Genomic DNA, 14,689 nt, shown 5'->3' on the forward strand with positions numbered 1-14,689 from the left:
TATCCTTATGCATGAAGATAATTAATTCGATCGTTGTGGTCGGACTCTATTATGGATTTCTAACCACATTCTCCATAGGGCCATCTTATCTCTTCCTTCTTCGAGCTCGAGTTATGGAAGAAGGGACCGAGAAGAAAGTATCAGCAACAACTGGGTTTATTACGGGACAGCTCATGATGTTCATATCGATCTATTATGTGCCCTTACATTTAGCATTGGGTAGACCTCATACAATAACTGCCATAGCTCTACCGTATCTTTTATTTCAGTTCTTCGGCAATAATCACAAAAAGTTTTTGAATTATGGATACAAGAATCCAAATTCAATACGTAATTTTAGTATTCAAAGAATATTCTTTAAGAATCTTATTTTTCAGTTATTAAACCCTTTCTTTTTACCAAGTTCAATATTGATAAGATTAGTTAACATTTATTTGTTTCGATGCAACAATAAAATATTATTTGTGACAAGTAGTTTTGTTGGTTGGTTAATTGGTCACATTTTATTGATCAAATGGATTGAATTGATATTAGTCTGGGTACAGCAAAATAATTCAATTCAATCTAATGTATCTATTCGATCAAATAGATACATTATGTCAGAATTTCGAAATTCTATGTCCAAAATCTTTCTTGTTTTCTTATTTATTACCTTTTTATATTATTTAGGAAGAATACCCCCTCCTTTTTTTTCTAAGAAACTTTTAGAAATTCAAGAAAGAAATGAAATTGAAAAAAAAAAAATGTATGTCGAAAGAAATTTGCAAACGGCACGAACTAGACAAAAACAAAAAAGATCCACCAAAAATGATCTTTTTCCTTATATTTTATCTAAAAAAGAGAAGAATTTGTACAACATCAACAAGGAGAAAAATAGCTTCGGATTTCCTCAAAAATTTCTTATAAACATTCTTTTCAATTATAAACGATGGAATCGTCCATTTCGATATATAAAAAACGATCGATTTGAAAATGTCGTAAGAAATGAAATTTCAGAATTTTTTTTTCATACATGTCAAAGTGATGGAAAAAAAAGAATTTCTTTTTCGTATCCAAAAAATTTATCGACTTTTCAAAAAATGCTGGAAACAAAAATGGATTCCTTCACAAGAGAAAAAATTTCCTATAAAGAATTGTCGAATTTTTGGAGCTATACTAATGAAGAAAAAAGAAAGAAACTAACTAATGAATTTCTAAATAGGGCAAAAGTTCTAGATAAGGAATTTTATCCTATGGATATATTTGAAAACCGAATTAGATTGTGTAATGATGAAACAAAAATAAAATACTTAATTAAAATATATGATCCTTTGCTGAACGGACCCTTTCGTGGACGAATCCAAAATTCTTTTTTACCCTCAATCAAAAATGAAAAAACTTACAAAAAAAATGACATTTTGATAAATAAGATTCATAGTATACTTCTTTCTAATAAGAATAGTAATAATAATAGTATTTATTCAGAATTTGAACAGAAAATTCATATATTTGATAGAAAATTATTAGTAACTGAATTCTCTTTTTTTTTTTTTCTAATTAATCAATTTTCTAAAAAATCAGTATCAAGCTTGAATTTTAAAATAGTTTATTATTTATTTCCAGAACATGAACAAGAAAAATTGGATTCCGAAGAAAATAAAAAAATCCAATTTTTCTTTGATGCAATTAGAACTGATCTGAACAATAAAACACTAGTAAATATAAATAGAAAAAAATGTATTGGAATAAACGAAATCAGTAAAAAAGTTCCCCTATGGTCATACAAATTTATCGACGAATTAAAACAACTGGGGGGGAAAAATGAAGCAGAAAATTTTCAGATTCGTTCTAGAAAAGCCAAACGTGTAGTGGTTTTTACTAAAAATTTACAGAAACAGAATAAGGGTACCCATAATGATACTGGAAATACTGAGAATACTAAAAAAAACGAATTGGCTTTACTACGTTATTCACAACAACCGGATTTTCGGCGAGACATAATCAAAGGATCCATACGTGCTCAAAGGCGTAAAACAGTTACTTGGAAATTTTTTCAAAGAACTGTGCATTCCCCCCTTTTTTTGGACAAATTTGAGAAACGCTTGTTCTTTTTTTTTGATAGTTTCGAGTCAATGAAAATCTTTTTTCTGTTCCAAAATTGGATTCGAAAAAAGACAAAATTTCCAATTTTGGATTATACAGAGGAAAAGGCAAAAGAAAGTGAGAAAAAAGAGGAGGACGACAAAAAAAAAATAAACGAAAATGCGGAAAAAAAACGTATAGAAATAGCAGAAGCCTGGGATAACTTTATATTTGCTCAAGGAATAAGAGGTTTTTTATTAATAACCCAATCGATTCTTCGAAAATATATTAAATTACCCTCATTGATAATAACTAAAAATATCGTTCGTATACTACTTTTTCAATTTCCCGAATGGTCAGAAGATTATAGGGATTGGAAGAGAGAAATGTATATTAAATGTACCTATAATGGCGTTCAATTATCTGAAACAGAATTTCCCCAAAAATGGCTAACAGACGGTATTCAGATAAAGATCTTATTTCCTTTTCGTCTGAAACCTTGGCACAGATCTAAGTTACGATCCAATGAAAAGGAAAAAGATAGAATGAAAAAAAAAGTGAAAAAAAAGAACTTCTGTTTTTTAACAATTTGGGGAAGGGAAGTTGAATTGCCCTTTTCTGATTCTCAAAAAAATCGATTTTCTTTTTGTGATCCTATTTTTAAAGAACTCAAAAAAAAAAAGAAAAAATTGAAAAATTATTTTTTTCGAGTTCTAAAAGTTTTAAATGAAAGAACAAAATGGTTTCTAAATATCTCAAAAGATATTGCAAAATGGATCAGCAAAAGTATTCTATTTCTAAAAAAAAAAATAAAACAACTCTTCATTTTTAATTTTACAAATTTTCATTCTTTATTTTTATTATTTGTTAGACTCAAAAAAATAAATGAATTGAATGAAAACAAAAAAGATTCAACAATTTGTAAGAATAATCCAATTATTTTCGAATCAACCATTCCAATTCAATCTATAAATTGGGGAAATTGTTCATTGATAAAAAAAAAAATAAAAGACCTGAATGCTAAAACAAAAACTATTCTAAAACAAATAGAAAAAATGACAAAAGAAAAAAGGAAAGGGGGACTTCTAATTTCAGAGATAAATATTCATTCGAACAAAACAACTTATGATACTAAAAGATTAGAATTAGAAAAAAATATTTTGCAGATATTACAAATAAGAAATGTTCGATTAACTCGTAAATCACATTTTTTTTTTAAATTTTTCCTGAAAAGGATATACATAGATATCCTTCTATATATCATTAGTATTCCTAGGATCAATATACAACTTTTTCTGGAATCAAAAAAAAAAATGATAAATAGATCCATTTACAATAATGAAGTAAATACAGAAATAACTGATAAAACAAATCAAAGTATAATTCACTTTATTTCGATTATACACAATACTAGTAATACGAATTCACAGAATTCTTGTAACGTCTCCTTTTTGTCACAAGCATATGTATTTTTTAAATTATCACAAAACCAAGTAATCAACATTAACATAGATAAGTATAAGTTAAGATATGTTTTTCAATATCATGGAAGATTTTTTTTTCTTAAGAATGAAATAAAGGATTCTTTTTTTGGAGTACAAGGAATATTTCATTCCAAATTAAAACATAAGAACCCTCCCAATTCTGTAATGAATCAATGGACAAATTGGTTAAAGGGTCATTATCAATATGACTTATCTAAAAGCATATGGTCTAGATTAGTACCACAAAAATGGAGAAATAGAATCAATGAACATCGTGTGGCTCAAAATAAAGATTTAACCAACTGTGATTCTTATGAAAAAACCCGATTAATTCTTTACAAAGAAGAACAAATAGACGCATTAAAAAAAAAAAAAATGAAAAAACAATATAGATATGATCTTTTATCCTATAACTCTATTAATTATACGGAAAATAAAGACTCATATATTTATGGATATAGATCATCATTCCACGCAAATAAAAAGCAAGCGATTTCTTCTAATTACAACACGCATAAAAAAAAATTATTTGATATAATGAGTAATATCTCTATGAAGAATTATACAGCGGAAGATGCTATTATAGATATGGAAAAAAATCTGGATAGAAAGTATTTTGATTGGATGGGAATAAATGTAGAAATACTAAATCGTTCCATATCGAGTACGAAATTTTTTTTCGTTTCAGAATTTTTGATATTTTCTAATGCATATAAATATCAAAATAACCCGCGGATCATACCAATCAAATCACTTTTTTTCCATTTTAATATAAATATAAATCAAAATGTTAGTGAAAATCAAAATAACATTACTGAAAAGAAAAGAATAATAGATATTTTTAGACCATCGAAAAAAAAGAAATCTCCGGAATTCGAGTTAGAGACTCAAAATCGAGCAAAAACAGAATGCGCGGGTCGAGTAAATCTTGAATCATCTCCCTCAAACCAAAAAAAAGATATTGAAAAAAAATTTGCGGAATTGGACAGTAAAAAGGATGGTAAGGGTATAAAGAAAAAGAAAGACAAGAACAAGATGAAGGCTAAACTAAATTTCTTAACAAGAATTTTTTTTACTTTTCATTTGGACTGGAAGAATTTCTTAGGTAAAAGAATATTAAATAATGTCAAAGTATACTGTCTCCTGATTAGATTGAAAAATTTAAGAGAAATTGCTATAACCTCTATTCAAAGGGAAGAACTAGATCTAAAAATTATGCTGATTCAAAATCATAAGGATTTCACTTTTCCAGGCTTGAAGAAAAATGAAAATACAAAATTTATGAAAAACGAATTTTTTATTATCAAACCAGTTCGCCTGTCTAGAAAAAACAATAAACAATTTTTTATGTATCAAACCATGGGTATCTCATTAATTCGTAAGAGTAAGTACAAAATGAATCAAAAATACTCCGAAAAAAGTAATGTTGATAAGAAAAATTTTGAAAAATACATTACACGGACAAGAGATCCAAAAATAACAGAAAAAAAAAAAAAAAAAAATTATAATTTGCTTGTTCCTGAAAATATTTTATCCGCTAGACGTCGTAGAGAGTTGAGAATTGTAATTTGTTTAAATCCTAAGAATATAAATAGTATGCATAGAAACACAATATTTTACAATGAAAATAAAGGTAATAATTTTTTGACTCAAAAACGAAAAGATCTTGACAGAGATAAAAAAAAACTAATGAATTTCCAAATTTTTCTTTGGCCAAATTATAGATTAGAAGAATTAGCTTGTATAAATCGCTATTGGTTTAATACCCATAATGGAAGTCGTTTCAATATAGTAAGGCTACATATGTATCCGCGATTGAAAATTCGTTAATCGAAATTTGTCTTCTATTTACCATAATATATATCTGGTATATGAAGACAAATTGTTATATACATAACATAAATGGGAACACACATTGTGGCATTGATACTAATCTAATGATGTATCCATTAGATCGAAAAAAGAATCAACAAAATTGTCTTTTATTTTTCAAGCATACAATTTGTTATTTGGTGAATCCATAAATATGGTATCTTTTCTATCTATTTAGATTGGATTGATTAATAAGAAAGAATGAATTCAATCAGGAATTCCTAAGGAAATTCAGATTTATATACAAAAATGAGTATCATTACTATTACTGATCAATAAAAATATTTATCAAAAGCGAGGGGAAGAGGAAAGCTTTCATTTCATTTTTTTATGGTAAAAAATTCATTTATACCTGTTATTTCAGAAGAAAAAAAAGAAGAAAACCCGGGATCAGTTGAATTTCAAATATTCCATTTTACCAATAAGATACGAAGACTTACTTCGCATTTTGAATTGCACCGAAAAGACTATTTATCTCAAAGGGGTTTACGTAAAATTCTGGGAAAACGGCAACGATTACTGTCTTATTTGTCAAAAAAAAGTAGAATACGTTATAAAAAATTAATAAATCAGTTTGATATTCGGGAGTCACAAATTCGTTAATTTGAAGAGTCATTTTCAATTATTCGATTTATTAGATCTTGAATTTTGATGAATTTTTTTTTTTTTTTAAAGCGATTCATTCTTCTATGAATCGAGGAAAAAAATCTATGAATATCCCAGCTACAAGAAAGGACCTCATGATAGTAAATATGGGACCTCACCACCCATCAATGCATGGTGTTCTTCGACTTATTGTTACTCTGGATGGTGAGGATGTTATTGATTGTGAACCAATATTGGGTTATTTACACAGAGGGATGGAAAAAATTGCAGAAAACCGAACAATTATACAATATCTCCCTTATGTAACACGTTGGGATTATTTAGCTACTATGTTCACAGAAGCAATAACTGTAAACGGACCAGAACAGTTGGGAAATATTCAAGTACCTAAAAGAGCTAGCTATATCCGAGTAATTATGTTAGAGTTGAGTCGTATAGCTTCTCATCTACTGTGGCTGGGACCTTTTATGGCAGATATTGGTGCACAAACCCCTTTCTTCTATATTTTCCGAGAAAGAGAATTAATATATGATCTATTCGAAGCTGCGACAGGTATGAGAATGATGCATAATTTTTTTCGTATCGGAGGGGTAGCGGCTGATTTACCTCATGGTTGGATAGATAAATGTTTTGAATTCTGCGATTATTTTTTAACAAAGGTTGTTGAATATCAAAGACTTATTATGCGAAATCCTATTTTTTTAGAACGGGTTGAGGGAGTAGGCGTTGTTGATGGAGAGGAAGTAATAAATTGGGGTTTATCAGGACCAATGCTTCGGGCTTCCGGAATACAATGGGATCTACGTAAAGTTGATAATTATGAGTGTTATGAGGAATTTGATTGGGAAGTTCAATGGCAAAAAGAAGGAGATTCGTTAGCTCGTTATTTAGTTCGAATTGGTGAAATGACGGAATCTATAAAAATTATTCAACAGGCTTTGGAAGGAATTCCCGGCGGACCATATGAAAATTTAGAAATTCGCTGCTTAGATAAAGAAACAGAGCCAGAATGGAATGATTTTGAATATCGATTTATTAGTAAAAAAGCGTCTCCGACTTTTGAATTGCCGAAACAAGAACTTTATGTAAGAGTTGAGGCTCCTAAGGGAGAATTAGGAATTTTTCTAATAGGTGATCAAAATGGTTTTCCTTGGAGATGGAAAATTCGTCCACCGGGTTTTATCAATTTGCAAATTCTTCCTCAATTAGTTAAAACAATGAAATTGGCCGATATTATGACAATACTAGGTAGCATAGATATCATTATGGGAGAGGTTGATCGTTGAAATGATAATTGATACAACAGAAATACAAGATATCCATTTTTTTTTCAGATTGGAATCTTTTAAAGAGGTATATGGAATTCTATGGGTATTTGCCCCTATTTTTATTCTTGTATTAGGAATCACAATAAGTGTACTAGCAATTGTATGGTTAGAAAGAGAAATATCCGCAGGGATACAACAGCGTATTGGACCTGAATATGCTGGTCCTTTTGGAGTTCTTCAAGCTCTAGCAGACGGAACAAAACTACTTTTCAAGGAGAATCTTATTCCATCTAGAGGAGATATTAATTTATTCAGTATCGGACCATTCATATCAGTCATATCAATTATAATAAGCTATTCAGTAATTCCTTTTAATTATAACTTTGTTTTATCTGACCTCAATATCGGTGTTTTTTTATGGATTGCTATTTCAAGTATTGCTCCCATTGGACTTCTTATGTCAGGATATGGGTCAAATAATAAATATTCCTTTTTGGGTGGTCTACGAGCTGCTGCTCAATCGATTAGTTATGAAATACCATTAACTCTATGTGTGTTATCAATATCTCTACGTGCGATTCGTTGAGACAGAAGCTTTTCGATACTATTGCTATACTCCCCCCTTTCTTTATAGTGCTTTCTAGTAAAGAAGGATAATAAATTGAATATATATCCTTATCATTATTCTTTTTCGAAATTCGGATTGAAGAATTTAATCAGATAGTTATATGAGTGAAATAAAACAGCTTCTATTGAATAGAATTTATTAATTCTATATATATACTATATTACTTATAGTTATATATTACTTATAGTTAATAGATAGTATGAGGAGTTAAAATTGCAGTCAAAATATTGAGTCTCATTTTCCATGTATAAGAATTAAGTGAAAAAAAAAATTCTATTCTATTTCTTCAGTAGAAGAGGTCATTTACCCCCAAGGTTGGTTGATTAGTCATCCTGTCTTGAAGCGGGCACAAAAGAAAAACCAACCTTTTTTTTGAGTTTTCACTATCATTTGTATGAATTATCATACATGTATTAACATAACTAAAGGGGTTTAATAAAAAAATGAATGGATGGGTAGAAACACCAAAATACACAAAGGATTAGTAACGCAAATTTTTTTAAATATCCAAAAGAGCATTTATACATAATAGAAAAAGAATACTAATTGGGGCTTTAAGTTGGTAGAAAAAATCAGGCAGTACTCCCTACAATTCCGATCCAGAGTATGCTCCCATCCACTGATTAAATAAATGACTATCAGGAACGAAATAATCCTTTACTTTTGTTTTCATTAATTCACTTTTTTTTTTGAGTCCCTTTTTAGTTGCACAAAAAAAGGCTAGGAGCGAAAGAAAAAGTGATACCCTTTTTCTTTTTTTTTCTTACATCTATATTCTAGGAAGATGGAATTCATGTCATAATTCAGAAAACGAATGTATAATTCTTTTTTGTAATCGAAAATGATGGAGAAGTTATTGAGAATTCTATAAAGAGTATTTTATTGAAGAATTCAGTTATTACTCAACAAATTCCAATTTTTTTTTAAAGGGATAAGATCAATTCAGAAGTACTTTTTGTATCTTTTATTTATTCAAATAAAATTTGAAATGTATTTTTCTTTATTATTAATTTTTTCATTAAATAAAACAAAACAGACAGAATTCAATTGGTCTAATTCAGAACCGTCCGATAAAATCGAATCTTATCCATTTTATAAATATATCAAGAGATAAATAATCGGTCTGGTCCTTAGATTTATTGAAGGCTTAAAAGGAGCCGTATGAGGTGAAAAATCTCATGTACGGTTCTGTAATAGAGATGGGAACAGTAATGTTATCACCGACTAGGATTATCTAACAGCTTAAGTACAGTTGATATAGTTGAAGCGCAATCCAAATATGGTTTTTGGGGATGGAATTTGTGGCGTCAACCTATGGGTTTCATCGTTTTTCTAATTTCTTCTTTAGCAGAATGTGAAAGATTACCTTTTGATTTACCAGAAGCGGAAGAAGAATTAATAGCGGGTTATCAAACCGAATATTCGGGTATCAAATTTGGCTTATTTTACATTGCTTCCTATTTAAACCTATTAATTTCTTCCTTGTTTGTAACAGTTCTTTACTTTGGTGGTCCGAATATCTCTATTCCGTACATATTTGTTTCTGAATTTTTTGAAATAAATAAAGCATATGGAGTTTTTGTAACAACAATTGGTATCTTTATTACACTAGCTAAAACTTATTTGTTCTTATTCGTTTCTATCACAACAAGATGGACTTTACCTAGGCTAAGAATAGATCAATTATTAAATTTTGGATGGAAGTTTCTTTTACCCATTTCTCTCGGTAATCTATTATTAACAACTTCGTCTCAATTGTTTTCACTATAAAAAACGGACCTTCTATATTCATAACTTGTCTCAAACAAGAGAAAGAAAAAAAACAAAAATAATCAGAGATATTCACGATATGTTCCTTATGATAACTGGATTTATGAATTATGGTCAACAAACAGTCCGAGCTGCAAGGTACATTGGTCAAAGTTTCACGATTACCTTATCTCACGCAAATCGTTTACCTGTAACTATTCAATATCCTTATGAAAAAATAATCACATCGGAACGTTTCCGTGGTCGAATACATTTCGAATTTGATAAATGCATTGCTTGTGAAGTATGTGTTCGTGTATGTCCCATAGATCTACCCGTTGTTGATTGGAAACTGGAAACTGATATTCGAAAGAAACGATTGCTTAATTACAGTATTGATTTCGGAATCTGTATATTTTGTGGTAACTGTATTGAGTATTGTCCAACAAATTGTTTATCAATGACTGAAGAATATGAACTTTCGACTTATGATCGTCACGAATTGAATTATAATCAAATTGCTTTGGGCCGTTTACCAGTGTCAGTAATTGATGATTATACAATTCGAACAATTCAAATAAAATTAAGTTAATTATAATATAATTATAAAATCTTTTTCTAAAAATAAAGATTATATAAATCAAATCATATTCGATATATTTCTATATATAAATATATGTATTTGAATAATATATATGAATAATATAAATTTGGATAATAAGAAAAATGTTATTAAAAAAAAAGAATAAATCTTAGAGGTAGATATTTTTATATTAGATATTCTATTAGTAGAAATATTCGATACATATATTATATATATACTTTAGTTTTCGTATAGTTTCAAACTACTCTTTCATAGAAAGAATGGAATGACATTGATCCTATAACTGTACCTATAGCAATTCACACTTATTATCTTAGGATTTGATTGAATTCAATGCGGAGAGAAATTTAGTATTTAGTATATAATTTTTTTCCTGGTCATATCAATAAAGTCATGAAATTTCGATTTATTTATCTCTTATTTTACATATAATGGATTTGCCTGAACCGATACATGATTTTCTTTTAGTCTTTCTGGGATCGGGTCTTATATTAGGAAGTCTAGGAGTAATATTACTTACCAACCCAATTTTTTCTGCTTTTTCGTTGGGACTGGTTCTTGTTTGTATATCTTTAGTCTATATTTTATCAAACTCCCATTTTGTAGCTGCATCGCAGCTACTTATTTACGTGGGCGCTATAAATGTTTTAATCATATTTGCTGTAATGTTCATGAATAGGTCAGAATATTACCAAGATTTTCGTCTTTGGACCATTGGGGATGGAATTACTTTGATGGTTTGTACAAGTATTTTTGTTTCACTAATAACTACTATTCCAGATACATCATGGTACGGGATTATTTGGACTGTGAGACCAAATCAGATTATAGAACAAGATTTTATAAGTACTAGTCAACAAATTGGAATTCATTTATCAACAGATTTTTTTCTTCCATTTGAACTCATTTCCATAATTCTTTTAGCTGCTTTGATAGGTGCAATTGTTGTGGCTCGCCAATAAGAACTTATTCTAACTAATAATCTAAATCTGAATTCTATTTTGTTTAATTTTCTCCCAGTTATTTCCGTTGAATTCTTGTTCATATTGATGAAATGAATCAAAATTGGTAAGGAGTTGGTCAATGATGTTCGAGCATGTACTTATTTTGAGTGCCTATTTATTTTCTATGGGTATCTATGGATTAATCACGAGTCGAAATATGGTTAGAGCCCTTATGTGTCTTGAACTTATACTGAATGCAGTTAATATAAATTTCGTAACCTTTTCTGATTTTTTTGATAGTCGCCAATTAAAAGGAAATATTTTTTCAATTTTTGTTATAGCTGTTGCAGCCGCTGAAGCAGCTATCGGACCTGCTATTGTTTCCTCAATTTATCGTAACAAAAAATCAACCCGTATGAATCAATTGAATTTGTTGAATAAATAGTATTGATTATAATAAATCATAAAAAGTAGAATTTAGAATGAATAGTGTAATATTTATCAATTCAAATTAGCATGTATGATACGCAACTTAGAATCATGTTTGTGAAAATAAATAAAAGAAATCAAAGTATTTTGGTCCTATTCTCTTCTTATGAATTGATCTATAAGTCTATTTTTATTAGCAAAATTCTGATAAATCATTGATTCATCTGGTGTCTAAATATAGAATTCATTTACGAGTTTACTAGATCGAAAATTTTCAATTTTTGATGTTCAAAGATTTCTATAGATTCAATGTCACATTCAGTAAAGATTTATGATACATGTATAGGATGTACTCAATGTGTTCGAGCCTGCCCCACAGATGTATTAGAAATGATACCTTGGGACGGATGTAAAGCTAAGCAAATTGCTTCTGCCCCAAGAACAGAGGACTGTGTTGGTTGTAAGAGGTGTGAATCCGCCTGTCCGACGGATTTCTTAAGTGTTCGAGTTTATTTATGGCATGAGACAACTCGAAGCATGGGTCTAGCTTATTGATACGTTTCAAAAAACACCACACAAATACGTTTTTTTTTACTGACAAAAACCCGCGCTCAAAATAGAAAAAAAATTGCTTTTCTATTTTGAGCGCGGGTTTTTCTGGTCTAAGTATATCTTATTTTTATCACGAATTATTTTCCTTGGTTAACAATAATTGTAGTTTTGCCAATAGCTGGAGGTTCCTTAATTTTCTTATTTCCTCATAAAGGAAATAAGGTGATTAGGTGGTATACTATTTGTATATGCTTAATGGATCTCCTTCTAACAACCTATGCATTTTGTTATCATTTAGAATTGGATGATCCACTAATTCAATTGACAGAGAATTATAAATGGATCCATTTTTTTGACTTTTACTGGAGATTCGGAATAGATGGACTCTCTTTAGGACCCATTTTATTGACAGGATTTATCACCACTTTAGCTACGTTAGCAGCTCAGCCGGTTACTCGAGAATCACCATTTTTTTATTTCCTGATGTTAGCAATGTATAGTGGTCAAATAGGATCATTTTCTTCTCGAGACATTTTACTTTTTTTCATCATGTGGGAATTAGAATTAATTCCCGTTTATCTACTTTTATCTATGTGGGGGGGTAAGAAACGTTTGTATTCAGCTACAAAGTTTATTTTGTACACTGCAGGAAGTTCCATTTTTTATTAATGGGAATTCTGGCTATGGGTTTATATGGTTCTAATGAACCAACATTAAATTTTGAATCATTAACTAATCAATCGTATCCCATGGCGCTGGAAATAATTTTCTATATGGGATTTTTTATTGCTTTTACTGTCAAATCGCCAATTATACCTTTCCATACATGGTTACCAGACACCCACGGGGAGGCACATTACAGCACTTGTATGCTTTTAGCCGGAATCTTATTAAAAATGGGAGCATATGGATTGGTTCGAATTAATATGGAATTATTATCCCGCGCTCATTCTATATTTTGCCCCTGGTTAATGCTATTAGGTTCAATTCAAATAATCTATGCAGCTTCAACATCTCTTGGTCAACGTAATTTAAAAAAAAGAATAGCTTATTCCTCAGTATCTCATATGGGTTTCTTAATTATAGGAATTAGTTCTATAAGCGATACGGGACTTAATGGCGCTATTTTACAAATAATCTCTCATGGATTTATTGGCGCTGCGCTTTTTTTCTTGGCGGGAACTAGTTATGATAGACTACGTCTTCTTTATCTCGACGAAATGGGCGGAATGGCTATCCCAATGCCAAAAATATTCACCATTTTCACTATTTTATCGATGGCTTCTCTTGCATTGCCGGGCATGAGCGGTTTTGTTGCAGAATTGATAGTTTTTTTGGAATAATTACCAGCCAAAAATATCTTTTAATTACAAAAATACTAATCACTTTTGTAACAGCAATTGGAATGATATTAACTCCCATTTATTTATTATCTATCTTACGGCAGATGTTCTATGGATACAAGCTTTTTAATACACCAAACTCTTATTTTTTTGATTCTGGGCCACGAGAATTATTTATTTCAATTTCGATCCTTATACCCGTACTATGTATTGGTATTTATCCGGATTTCATTTTCTCATTCTCGGCTAACAAAGTTGAAGCTATTCTATCCAATTTTTTATAGATAGTTTTCGTGAATATGAATAAATGAAAAAAAAAAAAGAAAAAATAGTAAAAAATCTTATGTACAATAAACAAAATATTTTTTTCTTGTATTAACTTACAAAAAAATGAATTTAAGTTGTAATTGAATATGCTTGTTGTTTGTGAGAACCCTTGAATCACTACTACATTACTTGATTTAAAGGGTTCTCGATGATTTATGGGAAGTTTGCTTCATATATATATATTCTTTCTTATATATAATATAATGAATGGTTTCCATATTTATATTTGTGAAGTTTTTTTTCACTCACTTTAATTCAATTAGATGTAAATGAACCATAACTATGTAGTCCTATTCCTAATAGATTTATTCCTAAATAACATACCCAAATTATAAAAAAGCCCATAGAGGCCACTATTGAAGAATTTAAATTTTCTACTTTTTTCTTTTTTCTAGTATGTAAATAAATTGCGAATATAGTCCAAGTAATAAAAGCCCAAGTTTCCTTTGGATCCCAATTCCAATATGACCCCCATGTCTCATTAGCCCATACTGCTCCTGAAATAATACCTATTGTTAAAAGGATAAAACCTAGACTAATAATACGGTAACCCCAACGATCTAATTGTTGAATAAATTGAGACCTGTAATAATTTCTAGAAGAAGAAAAAGAAGTTTTTTGTAAAACATTATTTCTTTCATTCATATTCATGTATTTGATTTCAGCAAACGAAAATGATTCATTTAAAAAATACAAATTATTGCTTTTACCAATAATTTGTATGAGTTCTCGAAATGAAATGACTAAAATAGCTACTGATAATAATGATCCACATAAAAGAGTTGCATAACCCAATATCATCATACTTACATGCATAATTAA

The 14,689-nt window shown here is 29.5% G+C and overlaps 2 protein-coding genes across 2 annotated transcripts; both read left to right on the top strand.

The window, feature by feature from the left end:
• Positions 1 to 5,989: 5,989 nt before the first annotated feature.
• On the top strand, positions 5,990 to 10,393 carry LOC113851889. The gene is made up of 4 exons (XM_027482207.1): positions 5,990 to 7,271; positions 7,330 to 7,863; positions 9,148 to 9,645; positions 9,731 to 10,393. The coding sequence occupies exons 1-4, from the start codon at positions 6,107 to 6,109 to the stop codon at positions 10,258 to 10,260; spliced, it is 2,727 nt and encodes a 908-aa protein (XP_027338008.1). The 5' UTR covers positions 5,990 to 6,106; the 3' UTR covers positions 10,261 to 10,393.
• Positions 10,394 to 11,433: 1,040 nt separating this feature from the next.
• LOC113851888 (NAD(P)H-quinone oxidoreductase chain 4, chloroplastic) lies at positions 11,434 to 13,824 on the top strand. The gene is given in 4 exon segments (XM_027482206.1): positions 11,434 to 11,629; positions 12,313 to 12,852; positions 12,855 to 13,529; positions 13,532 to 13,824. Coding segments are annotated over 4 exon segments (1,704 nt in total).
• Positions 13,825 to 14,689: the final 865 nt, after the last annotated feature.

Source organism: Abrus precatorius, unplaced genomic scaffold (genome assembly GCF_003935025.1).
Source record: "Abrus precatorius isolate BTA unplaced genomic scaffold, Abrus_2018 Scaffold95, whole genome shotgun sequence".
In the NCBI taxonomy this organism is placed as follows: Eukaryota; Viridiplantae; Streptophyta; class Magnoliopsida; order Fabales; family Fabaceae; genus Abrus; species Abrus precatorius.

Excerpts from the sequence above, each read along its gene's own strand:
- LOC113851889 (XM_027482207.1), top strand. The coding sequence starts at position 6,107 with ATGAATCGAGGAAAAAAATCTATGAATATCCCAGCTACAAGAAAGGAC. Across the intron at positions 7,864-9,147 it reads TGTGTTATCAATATCTCTAC|GATTATCTAACAGCTTAAGT; the intron begins GTGCGATTCGTT and ends ATCACCGACTAG. Across the intron at positions 9,646-9,730 it reads TCTTTTACCCATTTCTCTCG|AAAGAAAAAAAACAAAAATA; the intron begins GTAATCTATTAT and ends CTCAAACAAGAG.